This window comes from Mixophyes fleayi, chromosome 3 (genome assembly GCF_038048845.1).
Source record: "Mixophyes fleayi isolate aMixFle1 chromosome 3, aMixFle1.hap1, whole genome shotgun sequence".
Taxonomy (NCBI): Eukaryota; Metazoa; Chordata; class Amphibia; order Anura; family Limnodynastidae; genus Mixophyes; species Mixophyes fleayi.
Window position 1 is genome coordinate 117,742,105 of NC_134404.1, and position 26,904 is coordinate 117,769,008.

The following is a 26,904-nucleotide window of genomic DNA, read 5'->3' on the forward strand; positions in this document are numbered from 1 at the left end:
TACCAAGTAAGGAAAGGTTATAAAAGTCCCTCTTGGTCTGCACATGCGCAGAAGCACAGTTAAGATGGTGGACGGCCGCGGCGCAGCCCAGGCGCCGGCAGAGGGGCGAGCGGCCTGACTCTAGATCCAGAAGTCCAGTGAGTGACAAGAATCTAATTGGTTTATGCTGATCATGTGTTCAAAATTTGGGCCGATCATGTGATCGGACTACAGATTTTATTAGAAAATTATTGTTTTGGCGTTCATTATTTTCTTACAATAATTATAAACATATGAGGCAATTATTCATCAACCTGTTTTATGTGATACATGATATAAATGTATTGTAATTAATACTTGTTTTTAGAGATTGGTCTGTAAATGTATGGTGACACTATAAAAGAGGGGACCAGGACAATGTTTATCATGTCTCGTTTAAAGCTAGTTCCCCGTAATATTTAGAATGAAGCACAATTACAACAAAATCTTACTGGCCTATGCTAATCATGTGTCCAAATTTTGAGCCGATCGTGTGATCAGACCATTGTTGGTAAATTCTTTTATTAGAAAATGATTGTCTTGCATTTAATATGATTGTTTTTTTCAAATTTAAACACATGATGTAATTATTTACTACCTCGATGTATACATATAATTTTAGCGTGATAAATGATTATATATGTTATGTTTTATTACTTGATTCTAACGATTGGTCTGTAAGCGTATGATGACCATATATAAAAGGGACTAGGATAACGTTACATCTATGCCTTGAAAAAGACCTCTGGCAGGTCGAAACTTGTTGAGAGATTGATGACTCTCCATCTTGCCATTTTTGTCCACCATTCATTTTGAAGCTTTTCCTGTAACGCCGAGGGAACCCAGATGGATACATAGTATCGATGTGCCCAGATCATAGGTTTAATCTGGTAGGCGGCCATTATCTCTTTTGTGGAGGATCTATTATTTAATTTTATATGTATCAATGTACTTTATGTATAGTGTAATAAACCATATTGAATCTTAAATGGTAATACACTACGAGATGTTTTCACTTTTCTTCAACATGTTATGAACATGGAATCTGACATCCTCCATAGGTGATATGAGATTGGATTACTTATTTATGAAAGAATCTTACCTTTAAGGAGAATTGTTTTTGTCTACATCTGACTATTAATGTACTATTACTGACTCTCCATTGTGTTCTAACATCTGGGGGTAATTGTATGAATGTCTGATTTCTGCAAGTCGCCGGAAATCGGCGACTTTGTAGTGAAAATTTAAAGGGGCGATGGCTTGTAAAGGCAAACTTGCCTTTACAAGCCATCGCTGCTTTAAATTTTACCTGCAAAGTCTCAGATTTCCGGCGACTTGCAGAAATCGGACATTCATACAATTACCCCCTGGAAGTGTTATTACAACTAGTTACAGCGCCATTGGTTACCGTGTCATGCAGAAAGTTTCTTATGCGCTCACTGACTAAAATAAAAATAATGATTCTATTATATAAAATGTATACGTGACCTCTATCATGAATCAATAAATAATTGTTTTATTTGTCCCTAAATGGTCAAACTATAAGGTAAAAACAACAGGATAAAACAATGAATACATATACAGGTACTCCCCTGGATAAGCCAAGGTGGGTAAAACACACACTGAAAACAATAACAGTAGATAGGTCCCAAAATCAAATATGCATATATCTGAGTATGCTAAAAACAGAGAGTCCAAATCACAATAATGTATTAGGTACTGCCGATATAATGGAAAGTTAGTGTTCCAACAAGGTCCAACTTTCCAATAGTTGCCTCCCTTGAGAAAGTCTTCTAAGACGAAACGCGTTGGGACTCCGCCCACATTTCATCTATTGGCCAATAGTAACCAAATGGGAGTGACCTCAGACGCGCAAGCCAGGACCGGAAGCGAGTGGCACGCGTTATGTGGACCTCTCACTCACCCTCACAGTAGTGGAATTGATGACCCACTGCTGTCTGGATTATCTGGAACATTACTCTGCACGCTGCAATCCATCAGCAGGACCGCTACGAGAGACTGACCTTATTACTCACAGTCACGCAATCGCAAGTATTGGCCCCACCAATTGTGGGTTATATATCAAGCAATACCATCCTCTATTAGGTATAATATCTTCAATACACCCTATGTTATTGGAAAGTTGGACCTTGTTGGAACACTAACTTTCCATTATATCGGCAGTACCTAATACATTATTGTGATTTGGACTCTCTGTTTTTAGCATACTCAGATATATGCATATTTGATTTTGGGACCTATCTACTGTTATTGTTTTCAGTGTGTGTTTTACCCACCTTGGCTTATCCAGGGGAGTACCTGTATATGTATTCATTGTTTTATCCTGTTGTTTTTACCTTATAGTTTGACCATTTAGGGACAAATAAAACAATTATTTATTGATTCATGATAGAGGTCACGTATACATTTTATATAATAGAATCATTATTTTTATTTTAGTCAGTGAGCGCATAAGAAACTTTCTGCATGACACGGTAACCAATGGCGCTGTAACTAGTTGTAATAACACTTCCACTACCTTTAAGGAGAATTGTTTTTGTCTACATCTGACTATTAATGTACTATTACTGACTCTCCATTGTGTTCTAACATCTGGGGGTAATTGTATGAATGTCTGATTTCTGCAAGTCACCGGAAATCGGCGACTTTGTAGTGAAAATTTAAAGGGGCGATGGCTTGTAAAGGCAAATTTGCCTTTACAAGCCATCGCTGCTTTAAATTTTACCTGCAAAGTCTCAGATTTCCGGTGACTTGCAGAAATCAGACATTCATACAATTACCCCCAGATGTTAGAACACAATGGAGAGTCAGTAATAGTACATTAATAGTCAGATGTAGACAAAAACAATTCTCCTTAAAGGTAGTGGAAGTGTTATTACAACTAGTTACAGCGCCATTGGTTACCGTGTCATGCAGAAAGTTTCTTATGCGCTCACTGACTAAAATAAAAATAATGATTCTATTATATAAAATGTATACGTGACCTCTATCATGAATCAATAAATAATTGTTTTATTTGTCCCTAAATGGTCAAACTATAAGGTAAAAACAACAGGATAAAACAATGAATACATATACAGGTACTCCCCTGGATAAGCCAAGGTGGGTAAAACACACACTGAAAACAATAACAGTAGATAGGTCCCAAAATCAAATATGCATATATCTGAGTATGCTAAAAACAGAGAGTCCAAATCACAATAATGTATTAGGTACTGCCGATATAATGGAAAGTTAGTGTTCCAACAAGGTCCAACTTTCCAATAGTTGCCTCCCTTGAGAAAGTCTTCTAAGACGAAACGCGTTGGGACTCCGCCCACATTTCATCTATTGGCCAATAGTAACCAAATGGGAGTGACCTCAGACGCGCAAGCCAGGACCGGAAGCGAGTGGCACGCGTTATGTGGACCTCTCACTCACCCTCACAGTAGTGGAATTGATGACCCACTGCTGTCTGGATTATCTGGAACATTACTCTGCACGCTGCAATCCATCAGCAGGACCGCTACGAGAGACTGACCTTATTACTCACAGTCACGCAATCGCAAGTATTGGCCCCACCAATTGTGGGTTATATATCAAGCAATACCATCCTCTATTAGGTATAATATCTTCAATACACCCTACGTTATTTGAAAGTTGGACCTTGTTGGAACACTAACTTTACATTATATCGGCAGTACCTAATACATTATTGTGATTTGGACTCTCTGTTTTTAGCATACTCAGATATATGCATATTTGATTTTGGGACCTATCTACTGTTATTGTTTCCAGTGTGTGTTTTACCCACCTTGGCTTATCCAGGGGAGTACCTGTAAATGTATCCATTGTTTTATCCTGTTGTTTTTACCTTATAGTTTGACCATTTAGGGACAAATAAAACAATTATTTATTGATTCATGATAGAGGTCACGTATACATTTTATATAATAGAATCATTATTTTTATTTTAGTCAGTGAGCGCATAAGAAACTTTCTGCATGTTATTGTATTACTAGGGAGGGATCCCTGGTTCTGTTTGCAGCTCCTGCAATCACCAGGAGGTGAGCGCATAATCTCCATCCCTTTTTTCCATTGGTTACTGTCACGAACAGCACTCACCTGAGTCTGCGTGACGCTTATGTGACACAGGGTTAACCACACAACAACCACTTGGTATGTCTATAATGATTAAATACTTCCCTATCTATGCCACACACTAGCTTTGCGATACTAATTACCACCACCAAGGTTGTTTCGGATAAGAGCTGACACTCTTATTTAGGAAGCCTTCGGTTCTCCCTAGCATTAATCTAACACAATTTACTTTAATCAGAGTTCACTTAAACCACAAGGTTTGCACAGTTTCAATTAGGTAGCGTCTGGACCAAACTGTCACGTGAATTCATAAGAACACAGAGACTAGAACTTATTAAGTGTAATTTAATATGGAAGATACATCCACAATGCTTAAGATAAAAAGATAATAAAATGACATACAAATAGAGTGAATTGTTTCTTATAAAATAAAAAGGATAAAACACAGAATTGATACCTCACTTAGAATCAAGTTTCCGTTGCCGGGAGAAGCAGGAAAAATGGGACCTCTTCAATATCGAATTGACTCCCTCAGAAGAACCCAGAGTTACATTTTCAATACAGTTTTAAAGTCAAGCTACAGGGCCCCCCAGCCCCCTTCCCTGTGAGGTCAGAACCAACAGGAGGGGAGAATGCAAATTAGGGTCTTATGACTTTGCTGTTTGAATACCTCTAAGTCAAGTTTTCTTTACACCGTCCTAACTTTTCAACAGTATGGTTTACGAACATGATTTTACCTTCACACAACAGGTCCTAAGTTTCCCTTCATCTGCATACCACACATGCCTCTGGTATGTATGATATTGGAGAAAATGATATGATCTTTTCCTGTGCCCTTATTCAGCTTGAATCTGTCATTAACATACAACCCAGTCTCTGCAGTCGGCCTGTCTGGGGCCTCCCAAACATGTGTGAGATTTCATTGTCTTGCAAGAGATCTCCTCAAAGGCATTCACATTTGCCATCCTGCCATAAATGGTATAAGGTGCTATCCTTATCTACCAGCCCCCCTGGGTGGTTTAACATCCACAAAACCCATTGATCTAACAGCTTCTAAGAGAACCAGGTCACACTATTTCTAGGAAGTAATTCACAAACATATATTTGCAGATTTATGCCTAAACATTAGCTTGCACATGACACCTTCCCTTTTTAAGAGATGGCATGGGAATTGACTGACAGGTCATTGCCCAAGCCATCTCCCACAGATCCCACCTGGTTCAAATGGAATAGCTGTTAGCCGGGTCTCAATAGGTTCTCTGGGGAGAAGGGTTAAAAAGGGGTTACATATCTCAGACAGCTGGGACTTCTGGTCCGGCAATATCTGTGGGCTAACCTCTGTATTCTTAAAGGGTCCTATCCCTTGCGCTGCAGCTACTAGATCCAATGGCAAGTCCTTCTTCCCCTCATCTGGCAATCTACAGACTGTCAGGGCACACGCATCACTGTCATTAGGAGCCTTCAACAGATTATCATGACAATTTCTCTCTATCATCCTGGCAGGATGATCATAACACTGCTTATGGCTTGTCTGGGCCTGCATCATGTTCTCATGTACCAACCCTGTTGCAGTGTGCACTTTGTCTCTAATTCTTATGTCCTCTAAGTTAAAGCCTGAGGGAACAATGGCCTGGGATTCCTGACACTGCCCTTCTAGGTGGGGACACACTATGCAATTCTTATCTTGGGGGCTACGGAAGAGGATGCTCCCCTCCTTCTTGGACTCATCTATCTGGGGGTGTAGAGTAACAGGGAGTTTGGGCCCCTCATCTACCTCCTCTAAGCTGTTAGACGGCTGGCTAAGTGAGTGTGGGCTAGCCACTGACCCCCCTGTCTCTATAGAAAACTCAGATGAATGGTCAGAACTCAGATGTAGATCTGAGTGGTGAACATTCGAACTACAGGTCCCAGCAGCACGGTAAGGATTGCTGTCACTCGCTATTTCCTACCTTCTGAATTAATATTGTTTGAGAATTTTTTATGTCTAGAAAGCCATTAAACATTGTTAAAGTAAAAAGAAAAAAGACACAAAAAAACCCCCAAACATTTTATTGTCAAACTTTATTAGCAAAGAATTGAGCACCAATGCGTTATATTTATCATGTTTAACTTTAAAAGAAACACGTGACATGTTACAGCTAAAATACATTTTGATGCTATAACAGTTCACCAAGGAATGTGCAATTTTTGATGACTTTCTTGACATTTTGTCAAGTTGTACATTTTAACTGTATATTAGTTGTCTAAAATTAGTTTAAACCCAGCAATAAATGAATGGGTGAGCACCTTAAATTCTAGCAGTACCTGCTAGTATTAATCAAGTAAAGAACAGCAACCACTTGCTTTGGTCATGTTTGAAGTGTGTGCATAACTTCAAATTCTCTTAAATGCTTTTTCCTGTTGAATTACAAATATAGCTTATTGTTCACTGAAATTAATTGCCATCAAGCCAATATTTACAATGATGTAAGCTACATTTCAAATTATTTCAACAAATTGTATAACTAATTCTAAGGGTTGCTAAGGGTTACTGTACACTTGTACCCTTGAGCAATGTTAGTAAGTAAGTAATATGCACAGTCAGTGGTTTAAAAATGACAGTAAATACATACTTTGCATTTATAAGATACAGAATACATCCCACATTTTCAAATGGCTAAAGAGAAGCAAAATGGGGGTTATAATGGCAAAAAAATAAAATGCATTATCAACGGATTTGTAGAGGTTATTTCAATTTGTAGTGTGTGTATTTTAGCTATAGGTATCTAGATGTTTTTTGGTTTTTTTAATGTCCCTTGATATCACTCACTGTGCTCGTTTCCTGTTATTCTGCACTGTCGGTATTAATATGCAGTCAATGAAGCAAGTAGAAGGGACACTTCAACAGAGAATTCATGCAGAAGACTCTAGCAGATAAATAAGTGACAATGGGACCTCGGCCAATAGTGCATGGGTAGTGGGAGAGCTCTCCCTGCACAGTGATTAAGCTTCTCTAATTATCTGCTAATATTAGTACAGAACTTGACAGTAAAGTCTGATATTATTACCTATTTCCAAAAACACTCCGCATTCACTTTACTTTACATACCAACAATACCAGTGTCATTCTCTATCTGAAAAAAAAACTATATTTGATGGCACAACCTCTTTAAGGTTTATATAAACTTAGTCGAGAGGTATAGTCAAACAGCATGGGGGCTGACACAAATAGGAAATCTTGGCGCCAGTTGATTTTTTCCATTGTATGTGATTTTATTCATTATATTCATTTGCCCTAAGAGAGTGAGTTATTAGCGTAGAATAGAAATTAGAGAAGTATCTAAATGGTAAGCATATTTTTTTTATGTTATTGTACCTGATTTTCTTTTGTCAGTGGTGGTACTTGCGTATGTCAAGCTATTGTTAGGGTTAGACAAACTACTTGTAAAATAAGGTCATGATTGCATGAATTTTCATTTCATTGAACATAGTTAGAAGTGTATTTTTCTCCCAGGACATAATGGGAGAATAAATTTTGACACATTTGGGGGTACAGGTTCACCAGTCAATGACCTCTTGACAGCGTTCCTTTTAGTTGTGTCCAGGAAAAAGTGTTCAGTGGATTCGGATTCAGATGAATGATGGAGGTTATGGTGGAAATGAGCGACATTCGGCTTCTGTGGTGCCAATGGCACAAGCTGTTGATCTGCTTGAGCGCCATTTCTAAGCTGAAAAACATATAAGTTTTGCTGTGTTTATAACTACAAACCACAAGAGCTGTGATAAACAACCTAACCAGTAGGTGACAGAATCACACAGGTAAATACACTGTAGGAAGCCAGAGAACAGTGTTCATAATATTGGATGTTTGATGTGAATTTAAAGGTCAAATTAAACATCACTTTATACAATTATATAATTTTTTATTTTACTTTAGTCATTATAATAATTATCATCATAAGGAAAACAATAGTACTGTATTAGTAAATGACAAAATACATTGCTACTGATTCCATAAAAGTCCTGAAGTATGGCAAATCAATTCAACTGTAATTGTAAAAGTTGCCAAATTGCCAGCGATTTTCAAATTAATTTGTGAATCTAGATGTGCCCAAAAATAGTTTCTGCCCACTGGAAAATCAGACCAATTACAGTGGATGAAATGTAAAGAAGCCAATCAGCAAGCATTAACCATTGTCACAGATAGTTCAACAATGCTGTCATTACTAATAACTAATATGCACAGATCACTCTTTTTTATTTTACATATATCTACTTGTATTTTATTTATATTTATTTTAGAGGTGTACTTTTGCTTGGGGGTAGGAAAGTGTTTTTTTGGGGGGAAACATGCTTTCCTACATTAAAATACCACTTTCACATACTGTTGAGATACCTCTATTCCCTTTATACAGATATGACATAGTGAAAGTTGTGGCTAAGGGTGTGGGGCAAAGAATAAATTCAACCCTAAATCTAATGATAAATCATGCCTAAGTAATTATGTCACTAATATGTTTAGTTATAAGTCACTTTACTACCTGTGGCTCATAAATTGTACAATGCACAGCAACGTCTTCATCTACTGCTCCATGGTGTTTGACAACTGTCCCAGAGCAAGCGCCGTAATGCTAAAAATAAATGAGTATATAAAAACACAAAATGTTAGCGCATTTTTTAATTTATAAACAAACATTATACATTTTAGAAAAACAGCAGTGGAAATAACTGTTAAAATGTGGAAATTTAGAAATAAATGATGACCATTGTCACGGGCACTAGGAGTTTTACCCAGAATTCACCAGGTGTAGCTACACTTACCAGAAGTGGGACCTCTGGGTAGTGTGGTGAATCAGTGGAACCATACAGTAGAATAGAGGAAAGGAATGTCAATAGTAGAAATGCTGAGTCTTGGCACCGTGGAACTGTGATGGTACAGCAGTTTAGTAAACAGGATAAAATGAGGAAAGAGTCCAAGTGTCTTAGCATGCAGGTAGCATATAGCAGGCCAGTACTTGATAACTGGATAACGTTAGGCAAAGACCAATCAACAATATAGTAGAAGAGTCAGCGACTTGCAGCTACAATACAGAGGCACTTGTAGACTTTAGTCCAGCTAATAGGTACCATACAGAGTAGTAGCTATATCACAAGGAAACATGAATGGTCTACAGCTGGTAAGTTTCACCACGGATATGTAGAGAAGACTTGTCCAGCGCAGGTGTGTAACAGAATAGCGTGAGTGGTCTGCAATTGGCAAGTTGTATCACTGATGTGAAGGGAAGACTTGTCCAGGCCCAGGCATGGAACGGAGTAACGTGAGTGGTCTGCAATAGACAAGTTGTACCACTGATGTGAAGGGAAGACTTGTCCAGGTGCAGGCGTGGCATGGAGTAACGTGAGTGGTCTGCAATAGGCAAGTTGTACCAGGGCCGGATTAAGGGAATGGAGGCCCCTGGGCTAAGAGGGCCTCCATTCAACCGTGAAGGCCCCCTCCCCGTGATCGGAGCTGATTGCGGCCCCCCCGTGATTGGAGCTGCCCGAGGTGCCCGCGCGCCCCCCCACACCCTCTGGCACTTACCTCCTTCTCCGGCGCGCTGTGCTCTCTTTACTGAGGAGATCTCGTGAGAGTTAGACTCACGAGATCTCCTCAGTAAGGAGACTACAGAGCGCCGGAGAAGGACTACAGGGAAAGTGCTCAGCAGCACTGATCGCGCCGGGGGCGCCCCCGCCCCATCAATACTGCTGCTGAGCACTTTCAAGAGCCCCCTGGAAGCCATAGGCCCCTTGGCTGTAGCCCAGTTAGCCCTATGGTTAATCCGGCCCTGGTTGTACCACTGATGTGAAGGGAAGACTTGTCCAGGTGCAGGCATGTAACAGAGCAACGTGAGTGGTCTGCAATAGGCAAGTTGTACTACCGATGTGGAGAAGAGACTTGTCCAGAAGCAGGCAGGTAACGGAGGTAGCGAGAGTAGACTGCAGCGGGTAAGTTCTACTACCGATGTGGAGTGGAGACTTGTCCAGAGGCAGGCAGGTAATGAAGGTAGCGAGAGTAGTCTGCAGCGGGTAAGTTCTACTACCGATGAGGAGAGGAGACTTGTCCAGAGCAAACGGATAACACGAGCAGAAACAGGAAACACCTCAGAGTCTCAAGGAATGAGAACCAAGAACAGGCAAAGGTTATAGGGCAACAGGTGCCTTAAGTACTGAGAGGTGATTAATTAACCAATGAGACTAGAGACGAGGTATTAACAGTTCAGGGTTTCTGCACATGTGCAATCTTAGTCAAGATGGCGGACGGCCGCGGCTCAGGAGAGGCACCGGCAAGAGCGAGAGAGACCCATGTCCCAACCTAGAGGCACTAACAGTCCGGTGAGTGACAGTACCCCCCCTTTTAAAGGTGGGCACAGAACACTTAGAACCAGGTTTGCCCGGATATTTGGAATAAAACTTTTTCACAAGAGCTGGAGCATTAAGATCATCTGCACGGATCCAAGAGCGCTCCTCTGGACCAAAACCTTTCCAATGCACTAGGAAGCGAAGGACTCCCCTAGAGATTTTAGCATCAAGTATATGAGTAATCTCAAACTCCTCCTCTTGTTGAGCTTGAACTGGACGAGATACTGAAGAAGGAACAGAAAATCGGTTGATGATGAGAGGTTTGAGTAATGAAACGTGGAAGGAATTGGAGATACGAAGGTTCTTCGGTAAAGAAAGCTTAAAACAAACAGGATTTATCACTTGAACGATTTTATAAGGACCAATAAAACGTGGAGCAAACTTCATGGAAGGAACCTTCAGGCGAATATTCTTGGTAGAAAGCCATACACGATCTCCAATTTTAAGTGCTGGAATTGCTCGCCTCTTTTTATCAGCAAAAAATTTATATCTTGAAGATGCCTTTTTCAAAGAGAATTTAACCTGAGCCCAAATGGATTTAAACTTTTGACATAAACCCTCCACAGCAGGAACTTGGGTGGGAGGAAGGGCAGGAAATTCTGGGAGAAACGGACGGTGACCGTATACAACGAAAAATGGTGTTTTAGAAGATGACTCATGATACATATTATTATGGGCGAATTTGGCCCATGGAAGCAAATCTACCCAATTGTCCTGGTTGGCTGAAGAAAAAATTCTTATGAAAGTCTCTAGATCTTGATTAACACTCTCGGTCTGTCCATTTGATTGAGGATGGTATGACGATGATAGTGACAGTTGGATACCCAAGGTTTTGCAAAGTACTCGCCAAAATCTGGAGACAAACTGCACTCCTCTGTCCGAAACGATTTCAGATGGACATCCATTAATTCAAAATATTTCCTTGATGAAATGATCAGCCAATGTAGAAGAAGAAGGTAATCCTATCAAAGGGACGAAATGAGCCATCTTAGAGAATCTATCTACCACTACCCAAATGGTATTGCATTTCTTTCTGAGAGGAAGATCAGTAACAAAATCCATACTTATATGGGTCCATGGTTTAGAAGGAATGGGTAGTGGTTGAAGTAGACCCGCCCGTGTTCTACGGGAAACTTTAAATTGGGAACAAACATCACAAGCAGCCTTAAACTCCTTGACATCTTTCCTAATAGAGGGCCACCAGTAACTTCGAGAGAGAATCTCTAATGTTTTTCGTTATCCAGAATGCCCAGCAAAACGAGAGGAATGATACCATGACAAATTTTTTTTACGAAGAAGTGGTGGAACAAAGGTTTTCCCAAACGGTAGAACATTGGTGGAAGAAGCAGCTAAACTGACACATTTAGGATCCAGTATGGGACGATCAAAACAATCTTCAATATCAGAGGAAGAGGCCACCGCCCGAGACAATGCATCCGCTTTTTTATTCTTGGAAGCCGGTTTGAAGGTTATAATTAAGTCAAAGTGAAAGAAAAAAAGTGACCATCTTGCTTGTCGGGGGTTCATACATTGAGCTGACTGTAGATAGAGAAGATTTTTATGGTCAGTAAAAATAGTCACGGGGTGAGAAGCACCCTCTAGTAGGTATCGCCACTCCTCCAAAGCCACCTTTATGGCTAATAGCTCCTTATCTCTGATAGTATAATTCTTCTCAGCAGGTAATAAACTTCGTGAGTAGAAAGCACAAGGATGGAATTTCTTTTGTTCAGATTTCTGAGATAGAATGGCTCCTAGTCCAACATTAGAGGCATCTACCTCAAGGAAAAAAGGAAGGGTAACATCAGGTTGTCGAAGAATAGGAGCAGTTGAAAATGCCCTCTTGAGGAACTGAAATGCTTGAAGAGCCTCAGGAGACCATTGCTTGGTATTAGCACCCTTATGGGTAAGCGCCACAATAGAAGAGACAATGAAGGAGAAACCTTGAATAAAACGTAGATAATAGTTAGCAAATCCTAAAAAGCGTTGAATAGCTCTGAGAGTAGTTGGCTGGGGCCAATGTAACACTGCATTCACTTTCTCCAGATCCATCTCCAGACCTACTCCAGACACAATATATCCCAGGAAGGGAATCTGAGATAATTCAAAGGAACATTTCTCCAGTTTACAGAATAACGTATTTTCCCGGAGTCTAGAAAGGACCTCTGCCACATGTAATCGATGGGATGAAAGATCTTGAAAAAATATCAATATGTAGTCTAGATAGACAACGACACAAACATACAACAAGTCCCGGAAAATCTCATTCACAAACCCCTGGAAGACAGCTGGGGCGTTACACAACCCAAAGGGCATGACAAGATATTCATAATGTCCATCCCTGGTGTTAAAAGCTGTCTTCCATTCGTCTCCGGCCTTGATCCGAATTAAATTATAAGCACCATGAAGATCCAGTTTAGTGAATATCCGAGCTCCCTTAATGCGATCAAAAAGTTCAGTAATTAACGGAATGGGGTAACGATTTTTGATGGTTATGGCATTAAGACCTCGATAATCTATACACGGTCTCAAAGACCCGTCCTTCTTCTTAACAAAAAAGAAACCCGCTCCAGCGGGAGCAATGGACGGTCGAATAAACCCACGATGGAGATTTTCCTTGACATAGTCAGACATCGCCTGGGTCTCTGGTAACGCAAGGGGGTAAACATGACTCATAGAAGGATTTTTGCCAGGTTGTAAATCTATTGGACAATCCCAAGCCCGATGGGGCGGAAGACGTTCTGACTGGGCTTTATCAAATACATCAGCAAAGGAGGAAGACCAGGTGGACAAGGTGTTATAGATTATTTATTTATTTTCACTGGAACCACTTGAGTCAAACATCTGTGATGACAATCCGAACCCCAGGAAATAACTTGCGGAACATTCCAGTCAATCTGTGGAGAATGGAGTTGAAGCCACGGAAAGCCAAGTATAATAGGACTAGTAGTAACCGGAAGAACTAAAAACGAAATTTGCTCTTGATGTAAAGCCCCGATTTGAAGGTTTACAGGAATGGTACGTTGAGTATTAGTTCCATTGATAATTCGTGAACCATCTATGGCTGTAACAGCAATAGCTGTTTTTAAAGGAGTCACAGGTAAAGACCACTGACACACTAAGGAACTTGAAATAAAACTCCCAGCAGCTCCAGAGTCCAGAAGTGCTTGAGATGTAAAAGACTTAGTAGAAGTGGAAACAGTAACAGCAAATGAGCAAACTTTAGAATTCAAAAGGTGTGGAGAGGATTCCAGGGACCCCAACCTTACCTCTCCAGAACAGGTTAGGGCCTCGCGTTTCCCGACTTTCTAGGGCATGAGTTCAGCAAGTGATTAGGATCAGCACAATAAATACAGAGCTTATTCTTCAACCGTCATTCCCTCTCTTCTGAAGTCAATCTAGAACGTTCTACCTCCATGGGTTCCACTGAAGGTGAGGGATGACGAAATCGAGAAGGCAGGCGACCCGATACTTTAGGTGAAGACTCTTTTTCGGAATTTCTTTCTCGGAATCTCATGTCCACTCTGTTGCACAAAGATATTAAAGCATCCAAAGAAGATGGTAACTCTTGGGAAGCCAGCACGTCTTTAATCTTGTCAGCAAGACCTTGCCAGAAGGCAGCTATCAATGCCTCACTATTCCATTGGAGTTCAGAGGCAAGTGTGCGAAATTGAATTACGTACTGTACTACTGAACGGGATCCTTGGCGTAATCAAAGAATACTAGAGGCAGCAGAAATAACACGACCAGGTTCATCAAAAATTCTTCGGAAAATTGAAATGAACATGGCACTATCCCCCAGCAGGGGGTCATTTCTTTCCCACAAAGGAGAGGCCCATGCCAGAGCCTGTCCAGAAAACAGAGAGATTAAATAGGCCACTTTAGAGCGATGAGTAGGGAAATTTTGAGGTTAGAGCTCAAAATGAATAGAGCACTGATTGAGAAAGCCCCTACAAGCTTTTGGATCTTCATAAAATTTTGAGGGAGTAGGCAGGTGTAGAGTAGAAGCAACAGACACCTGGGATGGCACTGGGAGAGAAGAAGACTCCGGGGGATTATTAGTAGAAGATTCATTTTGCACAGGATCTCCCCGAGAGTCTAGAGACTGCAAACATTGAAATAATTGTTGCTGACGAGCATCTTGTTGTTCAACCCGAGTAACCAGGTACTGCAGCATATTCTTAGCTGTTGGTTCCGATCCTGGGTCTGTCGTGGCCTGTTCTTACTGTCACGGGCACTAGGAGTTTTACCCAGAATTCACCAGGTGTAGCTACACTTACCAGAAGTGCGGACCTCTGGGTAGTGTGGTGAATCAGTGGAACCATACAGTAGAATAGAGGAAAGGAATGTCAATAGTAGAAATGCTGAGTCTTGGCACCGTGGAACTGTGATGGTACAGCAGTTTAGTAAACAGGATAAAATGAGGAAAGAGTCCAAGTGCCTTAGCACGCAGGTAGCATATAGCAGGCCAGTACTTGATAACTGGATAACGTTAGGCAAAGACCAATCAACAATATAGTAGAAAAGTCAGTGACTTGCAGCTACAATACAGAGGCACTTGTAGACTTTAGTCCAGCTAATAGGTACCATACAGAGTAGTAGCTATATCACAAGGAAACATGAATGGTCTACAGCTGGTAAGTTTCACCACGGATATGTAGAGAAGACTTGTCCAGCGCAGGTGTGTAACAGAATAGCGTGAGTGGTCTGCAATTGTCAAGTTGTACCACTGATGTGAAGGGAAGACTTGTCCAGGCGCAGGCGTGGAACGGAGTAACGTGAGTGATCTGCAATAGGCAAGTTGTACCACTGATGTGAAGGGAAGACTTGTCCAGGTGCAGGCATGTAACGGAGCAACGTGAGTGGTCTGCAATAGGCAAGTTGTACTACCGATGTGGAGAGGAGACTTGTCCAGAAGCAGGCAGGTAACGGAGGTAGCGAGAGTAGTCTGCAGCGGGTAAGTTCTACTACCGATGTGGAGAGGAGACTTGTCCAGAGGCAGGCAGGTAACGGAGGTAGCGAGAGTAGTCTGCAGCGGGTAAGTTCTACTACCGATGAGGAGAGGAGACTTGTCCAGAGCAAACGGATGACACGAGCAGAAACAGGAAACACCTCAGAGTCTCAAGGAATGAGAACCAAGAACAGGCAAAGGTAATAGGGCAACAGGTGCCTTAAGTACTGAGAGGTGATTAATTAACCAATGAGACTAGAGGCGAGGTATTAACAGTTCAGGGTTTCTGCACATGCGCAATCTTAGTCAAGATGGCGGACGGCCGCGGCTCAGGAGAGGCGCCGGCAAGAGCGAGAGAGACCCATGTCCCAACCTAGAGGCACTAACAGTCCGGTGAGTGACAACCATGTTTTCAATAAAATATAAAGAATTAAAAAATGTTTTACAATGATAAATGATATTTGAAAAAAAAGGTCATCATTATGACTATTAAAGAAAAGAATAGAGCGATAGGAAAGCAGAAGGAAGAAATTTAGAGCATTAGCTCAGTGCTGTGTAAAATCGAATCTGCAGAGTAAATATGAGAAGCACAACCTTAGACTATTAATAAAGATTGTCTATGATCATAGATCATAGTTATAGCAAGGTAAGAAAAAGCAATAGCCATAAATCCTTATTGTTTTATTATAACAAATACTTACTGCACCAGCACCAGTTTGTTCCACACAGGCCACCACACCAGCATTTGCTTCTTCTATGGAACAATTACTTGCTACAACAATATACTCGACATTTGCTGTATTGCTTATACCACTCTGCAAATAAAAAATAGAATTCTTAGTTGTTAAAAATATTTCAAAATAAGTATTTACATCTATATGTCTTCTTCACCCTCGTCATTGGTCAATACTATAGCTCCCAGGGGTGCCGCGGTGCTGTCACTGGGGTGCCACGGGCCAGACATAGAAAAAAGAAAGAAAACAGGAACTTACCAATCCGCCAGGCGCCGGGACCCAGCAGCCTCCTCTCTCCCGCAGCTGTCACTGAATATCAACGTCAGTGACAAGCTGCTGCAGGAGAGAGGAGGCTGCTGGGTCCCGGTGCCCGGCGGATTGGTAAGTTCCCGTTTTCTTTCTTTTTTTCTATGTCTGGCGGGGGGGAGAGTGAGAGGGATCGTGGCAGAGGAGGGGGACAGATGGCAGAGGAGGGGGACAGATGGCAGAGGAGGGGGACAGATGGCAGAGGAGGGGGGCAGATGGCAGAGGAGGGGGGCAGAGGATGAGAACAGATGGCAGACTAGGGGGACAGAGAGCAGAGGAGGGGGACAGATGGCAGAGATGGGGGACAGAAGGCAGAGGAGGGGGACAGAAGGCAGAGGAGGGGGACAGAGGGCAGAGGAGGGGGACAGCATGAGAGAGGGCAGAGGAGGGGGACAGCGTGAGAGAGGGCAGAGGAGGGGGACAGCGTGAGAGAGGGCAGAGGAGGGGGGCAGTGTGAGAGAGGGCAGAGGAGGGGGGCAGCATGAAAGAGAAGGCAGAGGAGGGGGACAGCGTGAGAGAGGGCAGAGGAGGGGGACAGCGTGAGAGAGGGCAGAGGAGGGGGACAGCGTGAGAGAGGGCAGAGGAGGGGGGCAGCGTGAAAGAGAGGGCAGAGGAGGGGGACAGTGTGAGAGAGGGCAGAGGAGGGGGGCAGCGTGAGAGAGGGCAGTGGAGGGGGACAGTGTGAGAGAGGTCAGCGGAGGGGGCCAGCGTGACAGAGGGCAGAGGAGGGGGCCAGCGTGACAGAGGGCAGAGGAGGGGACAGCATGACAGAGGGCAGAGGGGGCAACGTGAGAGAGGGCAGTGTGTCTGGATGCAGAGGGGGCAATGCACCTGGATGTAGGGGGGGGGCAGTGTGCCTGGATGCAGAGGGGGCAGTGTGCCTGGATGCAGAGGGGGCAGATTGTCTGGATGCAGAGGGGCATTTTTGCATACAACTAAATAAGTATTTCTGTCGTGACCTAATTACAATTTTTTGACCCAACTACTTCTAAAACAGGACTGCTCAGTAATTATTTTGGAGGGGTGCCTTGAAAAACTTTGGAGACTCTAAGGGTGCCGTGAACTGAAAAAGTTTGGGAACCACTGCTATAGCCAAAAAAAACAAACTTTAGTAATTTACTGTTTATATAGTGCATATTTTCCCTTTGACTTGAAAATATCTGTGTAAAAATAGGATGTATTTATATCTATCTTCAAATACAGTTATCAAATCTGTCCTGTAGCTTCACCAACTGTGCATGTTTTGTGTATTTCCTGAAGGAGCAAAGTAGACATGCCCAAACTGGCTGCATTTCGACTCAAACTGGTTCAACTAACTAGTTCTAAAAATTTAAATATTTCTTGAATTTTAGAACCATTAACAAAACTAGAAAATCAAATGGATGTGACCCTGTTTAAGTCGTTTTGGCTGTGTTTAAACCTGTTCAACAGTGTTGAAGCCAGTTCGCACATTTGCAAGCTGACTCAAACACGTTCGAGTTCAATTTAAAATATTTTGTAATTTTTTTCATTGTGAACGGCAAACCTCGAATGAGAACGGCAAACCTAGAACGATGAACTTCAAACACAGTAGTGTTTGAAGTTCGCTTTAAAAAAATTGTTAAAATATTTTTTGATTATTAGAAATATTATTTTAATAGTGTTTAAAAAAAAAAAAGTAAAAAACTTATTTTATCAAAACTATGACCTCAAACATGAGCCTCGAATGCAAACAATGAACATGAAACCGAGTTGCAAACGGTAGCTGCAAGTTTTGAACCTGAAGTTCAAAACATATTTGCGATTGTACTTCAAACATGTTTGATCAAGTTTTTAACCAGTTCTGAATTGGCGAGTATCTCTAGAGCACAGGTTACATTTTTGGGACAAGTATTTCACCATCTGTTCTCCTGCAGTTTGAAAACTGTTGTTTTAAGATATGTAAACATCTGAGCTCTTGCCCTCCCACTCCCTCTGTGAACAGAGCACAAACATTACTTTAAATGTAGATCATTGATCCTTTGGGTGAAGACAGACAAGGGCACCAGGAGGGGTGGTAGGGGGACCCTGGACCGCCTATGTAGTAAGATATTACATTTATAGTTGTTTTTTTTTACATATGACCCATTATGTAAAACTAAAAAAGTCCCATAAACATTTTTTTTTTAGCCACCCTGCATTCTGTACCTTCTCAAAAGTACATAACAATGGACTTTTCATCTATCATAGAGATAAATTACACTTATTTCAGGTAGATAGAATTGTGGGTATTTGTAGGTTTACTGTTTTTCCTGTTCATCTTAATATTGACAGAATCGAGTGCATGATTTTAACTCTTGCTTCTATCACTATATAAAATAATGTCTCTCCTATATAAATGTATTGAAAAGTCAAGCGCCACATTAGATGTATTCAGCTAAAAAAAAATCTAAGAATAATTGTTGAAAATGTGACATGAACAATTTCCAATGAGTACGGTATAATAAATAAAATAATATAGTCGGAGCCATTCATTTATTTACATTTATTTTTCTCTATACCTGCAAAAATATAAAATAGATTAATAGTTTGATTTAAAATAGTAACAACGAATACCTGAATCAGTCCCCGGCCAATCTCATGGAGTCTATAAAACACAGTATTGTTTCCACTGTTAAATTTTTGAAGCGACGCATCAACTGCATGCAGGACTTGAGTGTTGTTAAAAGGAGCCAACACTGGGCAATTAGGACAAATTCTTTGTATGTTTTCTGCTGAATCTAAAGTAAGGAGGTCAAAAGGAATATTGTTGTAAACTAAAACATGACAGCTCATTTTAACACATGTTGGCCATAGATTTTTTTACTACATTTTGTTAAAAAATATATTTATATACTGTTATCAAACACATTTCATGTGGTATTGGATTGTTCTATTTTTCATCTTACCTTACATCTAATTGCATGTGCTGAATTTTATATTGATGCCAGTGTATTTCTCAGTTATTTGGCTAGATTATAAAGAAGCTGTATGTTTTTTTTAGGAATGTTCATTTATGAAAGGTCGGAACGGTACAATCACATTTGGGATCAAAGGGTACAACTTTAACATGAAAATCAGCAGAATAACATTAGAGACAGAAAGCAGTCCGTACAGTTCCATCACAAAATTTGAATTGAGCGACTGCATTTTTTGGACGGTGTAGTGGGAAGATGGGAGAAGAAAGGGAGGGAGGGAGATGGTGTGGCTGGAACCATCAAAGTGAAGATTTGAGACAAATGAAGGAACAAGGATGAGATCAAGAAACCGTAAGAGATAAAAGGGGGTAAGAGGACAGTAGACATTAGAAGGAGTATTTAGGTAAGTGGAATGGAAGAATGATATCCAGGGTGACATTTAGGTTGGTCATGAATTCCATCCGATACACATACCAGATTCTGGTAATAATAGTGGAGAGGGAGGGGGCTTCAAGTCAGCCGCAGTTTGGCAGGTGGCAGCCGAAATTATATGCCTAATCAGTTTGTTCAGGTGATGAGTAGCCGCGGGGAGAAGAAACATTTGGGATCCATGGGGATGTTAATTTGTAGGACCGTAGATATTAGGATCTTATTAGGATCTTAATGTCAAGTCACAGGTGAGTAAATATTGGGCAAGCCCACCAGATATGGAGGAATGAACTGTCTAAGGAACATCTGCGCTAACATCAGTCAGATGAATATGGAAGCATTTTTTGAGGTGGATAATTGTAGGGATTTAAAAACATGGGGGTTGCGGATGAAATCAAGGACCTCCATTTTGTCTGGATTCATTTTATTGCCAGAAAAGTAGGAATATAAATCAAGTTCAGTCAAAAGAGGGAAGTGACTGTGTCTTGAATAAGATGTCATCAGCATAGAGAGACAATTTGTACTCCGTCTTTTTCACCGTAATGTCTGCCAAGGTAGTGGCAGAGTCAAAGAAGGCCCCCTCCAGTATCCCATTTATGAAGATAGATGGAAATCTCATGAACAAATTGACCCGAAATGCTTTTCAATACACAGCACTTCAATATACATATATATATATATATATATATATATATATATATATATATATATATATATATATATATATATATATCTATCAGACCTCATTTGTATACTGTTTTCTAATTAAATGTGTATAATAGACCCAAAGGGAATGTTTATAAATATAAAAAGAAAATAAATAAATATTAGCTTTAATCACTCTATATCAAAGTGGATATATCTGGTTGGTGTAGGGTTTTCAGGCGGTTGTGAGTACATAGTCTTGTACATATAATCAGTCACCACTGGAATGCGGATAGTAATGTCTTCTACCAGGGGACAGGACAATTTGGAAGACCTCTTGAACCCTACATGAGCCAGCTCAAGGACAGCACAACAAACACACAGTTTTTTAAAAACTAGCTTGGTATATTGATTAGATGGTGGAATGGTGAGATTGTGGTTGTGATTTCAAATGTGTTGTCAGCACTAAAAGAAACAATCATTAAAAGGAACAATCAGAGAATGACGAATTCACAAGGACAATGACAACTAGAATAAACAATAGCAATATAGTAAATACAGGTATCTCTGTCAGTGTGGATTCACCAGCATGCAGACCTTGTCACACTGACACAAGAGCCCAGACTCACGCCATGCTACTATGGCTAATTAATCAATGGATAAATAATATTGTATCACAGTTCTGTAATCGATGGATACCTTTGATGCACATATATGTTCTTAACCAGGGCTACATGTGACTGGCAGAACATGTAAATAACTATGTATAAAAGGGTGGCTCCAAGAATGGCAATGCAGTAGGGCCACTCCAACTACAGTCACTAGCAAAAGCTACCACGTGCATAGGTCACTAGCCTCCCTCCAAGGAACTTATGTATATGATATATGATACAGGTGTCTGTACATCTAAATACCTTGTAGATTTAAAGCAATGCTTCACAGTAAGTGGCAGTAAACTTATCTGTAAATGGCGTAGCCTCTTTGTAGCTGGGATGCCGAGGCAGTTACCCTTACCAGACCTCCCCTTGGTTGAAGTCCTTACTGCTGATACACATTTCACCAAGATCAAGAATCTCCCTCTCTGACCATCGCTTTAAAAGACCATTTAACAGGTACTCACAGTACCCGTCCATCACTGAAAGCTTGCAGGTAAAATATTTCCACCATGCAGAGCAGTAGGGTGCCCTTCCTCTTAAGAATCTCTGTACTTTTGATACTGCTATTTGACCAACCAGCATGACAAGCTCCTACTCTCTGGCCTAGGGCCTCTCTCACCCACCCAGCTGCTAAGGGCTCGATTACCTAACAGGGCACAAGTCTTTTGGAGGGGCACAAAACTGTGACAGGGAGAGGTATAAACTAAAATTCATTTTAAAATATAAGAGAACAGTTGTTCTCCAAAGTAAAAAGGTTTTTATCTTGATGTATTCCCATGGTCATCCTTGGGCGGTTGAGGATAAGTATTTAGGAGGAGCAGAGACAGGTGCCCCCTAAACATCTTCACATTCAGTAGCGCTCATTCACATCTCTGTTCTGCTATTCAGTTCTGATTTTAATGAAAAGGGAAAGAGTGACAAAGATTGCTGTGACCTTTTTAACAACCAGGTTGAACTGAGTTGAACTGAGTTTCAAAAACATGGGAACATAAACATTGGTGGTGGTGGTGGTGGAGGGGGGTGAAGGAAGCCAGACATTAAATTAAAGAGTTCATTTTTACCTAACATGTATTAGCTGGGGCGGCCTGAACCCTTATTCAGGTCCTGCAGTTGGTCCTAAACCCTTGCATCCCTCTGCTATACTGGGGTGCCAACCTCCACCCTGGGTCCTTGCTCTGTCTCTGTGTTGCATGGATAGGGAGGCACTCAATCTTCTAGGATTTGCTCCCTCTCTGCACCAACAGCCCTTTCTGTCTCCAACTTCTGCCCTCTGACTCCCCCGGCCGGGTCTCAGGCTGTGGTGTCTCACCCTGAGGCAGCGCTGACTCTCTCTCCCGCACACACCTTGTCTTGGGGCGCCTTGCTCGCACCACCTTCTATTTCCTCCCTTTTCTGTCACCAGCCCTTGTTGCCACCTCACCTCTCCCTCCTGGCAGCACCTGCTAGTTAGTTTATCTATTAAGTGAACGCTATGTATTGTGCAAATTGAGTAGCTTTAGTGTCTACATCTATGGATGGTCTGCCCAACACACAAACAGGTGCACGTCTCCTCTCTGTTCTCGGGAGATGCCTCATCGAACTAGACATCCACTTAGGTTTGCGAAAAGGTGGAAAATTTTGAAGAGGCACACTGTGCAAAACTATTACCATCACATCAATGCCCAACTTCCTACTACTTTAGTATCACTTCTTTCAATAAAATTAATGTTTCTATTTTTCACCTAAAATTCTGCTTGGTTTAGCCTCAATTATAAGTCACATTAATAAGTAAGGCAAAAAAAGGAGTAAATGTTCTCCAAGACAAACCATGTTACAATGCAAGGGTTGCAAATTACTTTATTATTTTGTACATAAGTTAAATACTGGCTATTTTTTCATGTAGCACAGAAATACTTGGTAACTTTATTTCTATACTGAAATTTAGAGTTGAGCAAGGACTTGCCATACCCCAACTATAAGTCTGTCTCCACATTGTAAATTTACCTTCCCTTCCAATGCAACATGGTTTTGCCCAGGTGCAAAGTTACTCCTTTTTTATGCTTTGCTCTCCTTACTGACTCAGGCCCATAACTTTCCCAGGTAAGGGTGTAGCCAAAGGTGTTTTTTAACATAAATTCATTCAACACAGTAAAAATACGTAAGAATTTGAGGATAAGATTTTGTGTTGAATTAAATCGATCATTGAGAAAGGTATGATTTCCTAATTTGACTAATACTGAAGAAAAGGAATTACCTAATTCAGATTTGCACCTAGTAACAAGGACTGTAAAGGTGCCATTTATCTTGTTAAGTCTGACATCACAATCCCCTTCTACTGCCTGTAAAAAAAATGAAACAATTGGTAAAACAATTATTTTGCACAATGTTTATCAATGTCTATTGCTTTGTGAAGACCTGTTACCATGATTGGGCATTTGTAGGGGTACATCTTCCACTTCTCTTTCTAAAAAATGGCAAAACATTACATATATGTTGGATTGTTATTTTATCATGGTAAGTTTATGCAAATCATTGCAGTGAAGCGTCTGATTGAGTTAACAATAAGGGAGTAGAATTGGAAGGTAATAGAGCAGGAAGATATGAAAGAAAAGGAAGGTGATAGAAACAAAATATGAGGTGATAGAGCAATAGAGACAGGAAAGAATAGGAAAGTGATTGAGCAAGGAAGAGAGAAAACATATTGAATGGGATAGAGCAGGGGAAACAGTTAAGAATAGAAAGCTCATAGTAAGCGAGATAGAAAATAATAGAAAGGTGATAGAGCAAGTTTGCCTGGAAAGATATGGAAAGTGATAGAGCAGGAGATACAGGTAAGAATGTGAAGGTGGTTGAGCAGGGGAGACATGAAAGAATAGGAGGGTGATAGAGCAGAGCAAACAGCACTGAACAGAGAGAGGAAGTGTTGGCAAAAGGTAAAAGGAAGCTTGTCAGAATTTTTTTAAAAAACATAAAGATGGAACCCTGTAACCAAGACCCATCTATGCATCACACTGCTACAGTTGGATCCTGGTTTCTTCTCACATTCATATTTCTGTGCTCTGTGTACCTATACTGTACAATTCCTGTCTTTACTGCATTTGGGCTGGTCACATTTATGAACGGCACAAGAGCATATTCTCAAAGTAAATTAAAATGTATGGTTTTATTTTTCCAGAATTAATAGGTAAGTAGCTCAGTTAGATGATCACTAAACATAACCTCTCACCTTCTATACAGCATCCATCTGTTTAGGACAAGTAACAAACTGTAATTGAAATATGGTCTATGTAAATGAACTTTAGACTTTAAACAGCTTCCCTTAAAGCTCTCTAATCTTGTGTTCTATCTTATGTCTGAACTGTTGTGACATCCTCCTGTCTGTTAGCTTTCTAATCAGATAGGAACATGTTAGTTGGCTTTTTGTAATAAATTGTCGTATAGTGCTTGTTTATTATTATTATTACCATTTATTTATATAGCGCCACTAATTCCGCAGCGCTGTACAGAGAACTCACTCACATCAGTCCATGCCCCATTGGGGCTTACAGTCTAAATTCCCTAACACACACACACACACACACACACACACACACACACACACACACAGAGACAAACAGTTTATAATCTATTCATTATTATTTAGATACAATGGACAGTTTTAAATAAAAATGTGAAAATGCTTCTCAGATGTTTTGTTGAAATGATTCCTCTTCCAAATGTTAGTTATTATTTGTACTTGAAAAAATATATTAAGATTTTAAAATAATGACTGTAAATGTTATTTGAAATAGTGTAAAGCTCCTCCAGTTTTTCCAGCAGCAGCCTTTAATGTATACACTATTCAGGAGTATAATCCTATAAGCTTGTATATGTCCCATGAATAAATATACAAAACAATTATTTGATATCATATACAAGTATATGATTTTCTACCCAGGAAATTCCAAAAAACATACAGACAAAAAGTAAATTCTGCAGCTTGGTGAAGATGTCATACACATATATAATCATCACATGCCTCTTCTTGCTGTGAGGAGCTCAGCTAAACAATTTCAGGAAGAGAGCAATGGTTTAGTGTGGGAAAAGACAGTGGCTTACTTTAAATTTAATTTAATATATTTTTGGCATAGTTCTAAAAAATTCTGGAAAAACCCCTTACCCAGAAATCCTTGTATACCAACCCAAGTCCCAAGCATTCTGGACAGTAGCTATCATACAACATCATCATCATTTATTTATAGGGCGCCACAAGATTTCCACAGCGCCGCACAAAATACAGTGACCTTACAGGGAAAGCAGTACAGAACAATAAACAAATAATACCAGGACTCCAAAAGCTCCAAACATACCTGTAATTCATGTATATTCAACATTGAGGCTGTTATGTTAAATTAATGCAACATGAATTGTCCCCCTGTGTGTGAAGCACTTTGAGGAAACATTTATGTCACTAGTGATTTTACTTAAATATCATAAAATGTGTGTTACTATATTGGTCTACACACATACAGATCTGGACAATGGCTGAAGCCCCCACAGGCACAACATAAGGGAGATCGGACCAGCTGATGCTCATTCAGTTCTTCCAGTCATACTCAATTGGAACCTTCTTTGCTCATTTATGACAGATGCTAGGATGGTAGAATATTGTCTAATATTGTAACTATTTGGTTGAAACAGACCAATATGACCACATAGACCTCACTGTATGTTAAGAATACATGCCCTGCATTTAAATAATTGTGATATACATACTATTAATTTCGAATCATGTCGGTATTCCAACTTTATATAAACATACCCGTTCGATCACTGGCCTCACAGTGCATTTCTCTATTGGCGTTGGACTCACAGATGGACATTTAGTCTCCAAAACATCTAACTCCAAATAGAAATTTTCAGCAGGGCCAACCTTGAAAAAAAATGTAAAGAATATAACTTTCTTCTGTCAACAGTTTAAATTGTATTTTACTTGTCTCACCAGAGATAGAAATGATTGTGTTTTTGGAAATGTAACAATGCAAATAAATGATTCAATTATTAACCAGAAAGCATTATTAAAGATTTACACCAGAAAATTCAGCACCTTGGTAATTTAATGTCACCTGTCCAAAGAGAGTGTGTCCGTCACTTGTCTACAAAATGGACTGGTTGAGAATTCTGGAAACATGGAAGGATTAAGCCAGAGGGGCTCAAACTCAGTCCTCAAGAGCTACTAACATTTCATGTTTTTAGGATGTCTTTAATTATGAACAGATGAGTTAATCCACTCTGGATCAGTAATTATCCCACCTGTTTCAACAGACAGACATCCTGAAAACATGACCTGTTGGTAGCTCTTGAGGACTGGGTTTGAGCACCTCTGTATTACATAGTTTTTAGGTTTGACATTTTTTTCACTGTTAAAAAGCAAAAGTTAGAATTTAAGAAAAGATCGCACCCTCTTTTATATTAGACTTACCACAGACAGTAGTTTGATATTTTCAATCTGATTTAAGGTATACTTGTATCCAGTTTTGTGATGTTCATTAATGTAAGTAATAGCCGCTGTAGCTGCCTCATGAGCCTCCAAATCATCGCAATTTATAACTCTTAAATCTGGTGCAGAAGGCAACACTAAAGCTGAACTAAAGAACAGCTGAGCCAAAAACAAAGTCACCAGCAAGAGCTTCATGATGTTACACTATGCCGGACTGTCTCACATGAATGCCTGAGCTACGCATAGCAACATCCTTTTATATATATAGAATTATATGTATACATATAAAACTATTCTTATCATGCCAGGAAAAATA

The 26,904-nt window shown here is 40.3% G+C and overlaps 1 protein-coding gene across 1 annotated transcript; it reads right to left on the minus strand.

Annotated features, from left to right (window-relative positions):
* Positions 1-6,733: 6,733 nt before the first annotated feature.
* On the minus strand, positions 6,734-26,828 carry LOC142143941 (alpha-2-HS-glycoprotein-like). The gene is made up of 7 exons (XM_075202231.1): positions 26,571-26,828; positions 25,911-26,021; positions 23,364-23,448; positions 19,060-19,223; positions 16,147-16,260; positions 8,640-8,729; positions 6,734-7,826 (listed from the first exon to the last, which is right to left on the minus strand). Exons 1-7 carry the CDS (start codon positions 26,781-26,783, stop codon positions 7,590-7,592), a joined length of 1,014 nt encoding a protein of 337 aa, XP_075058332.1. The 5' UTR covers positions 26,784-26,828; the 3' UTR covers positions 6,734-7,589.
* Between the last annotated feature and the right edge of the window lie 76 nt (positions 26,829-26,904).

Excerpts from the sequence above, each read along its gene's own strand:
- LOC142143941 (XM_075202231.1), bottom strand. The coding sequence starts at position 26,783 with ATGAAGCTCTTGCTGGTGACTTTGTTTTTGGCTCAGCTGTTCTTTAGT. Across the intron at positions 26,022-26,570 it reads ATATCAAACTACTGTCTGTG|GTTGGCCCTGCTGAAAATTT; the intron begins GTAAGTCTAATA and ends TTTTTTTTCAAG. Across the intron at positions 19,224-23,363 it reads TAGGTGCAAATCTGAATTAG|ATTCAGCAGAAAACATACAA; the intron begins GTAATTCCTTTT and ends TCCTTACTTTAG.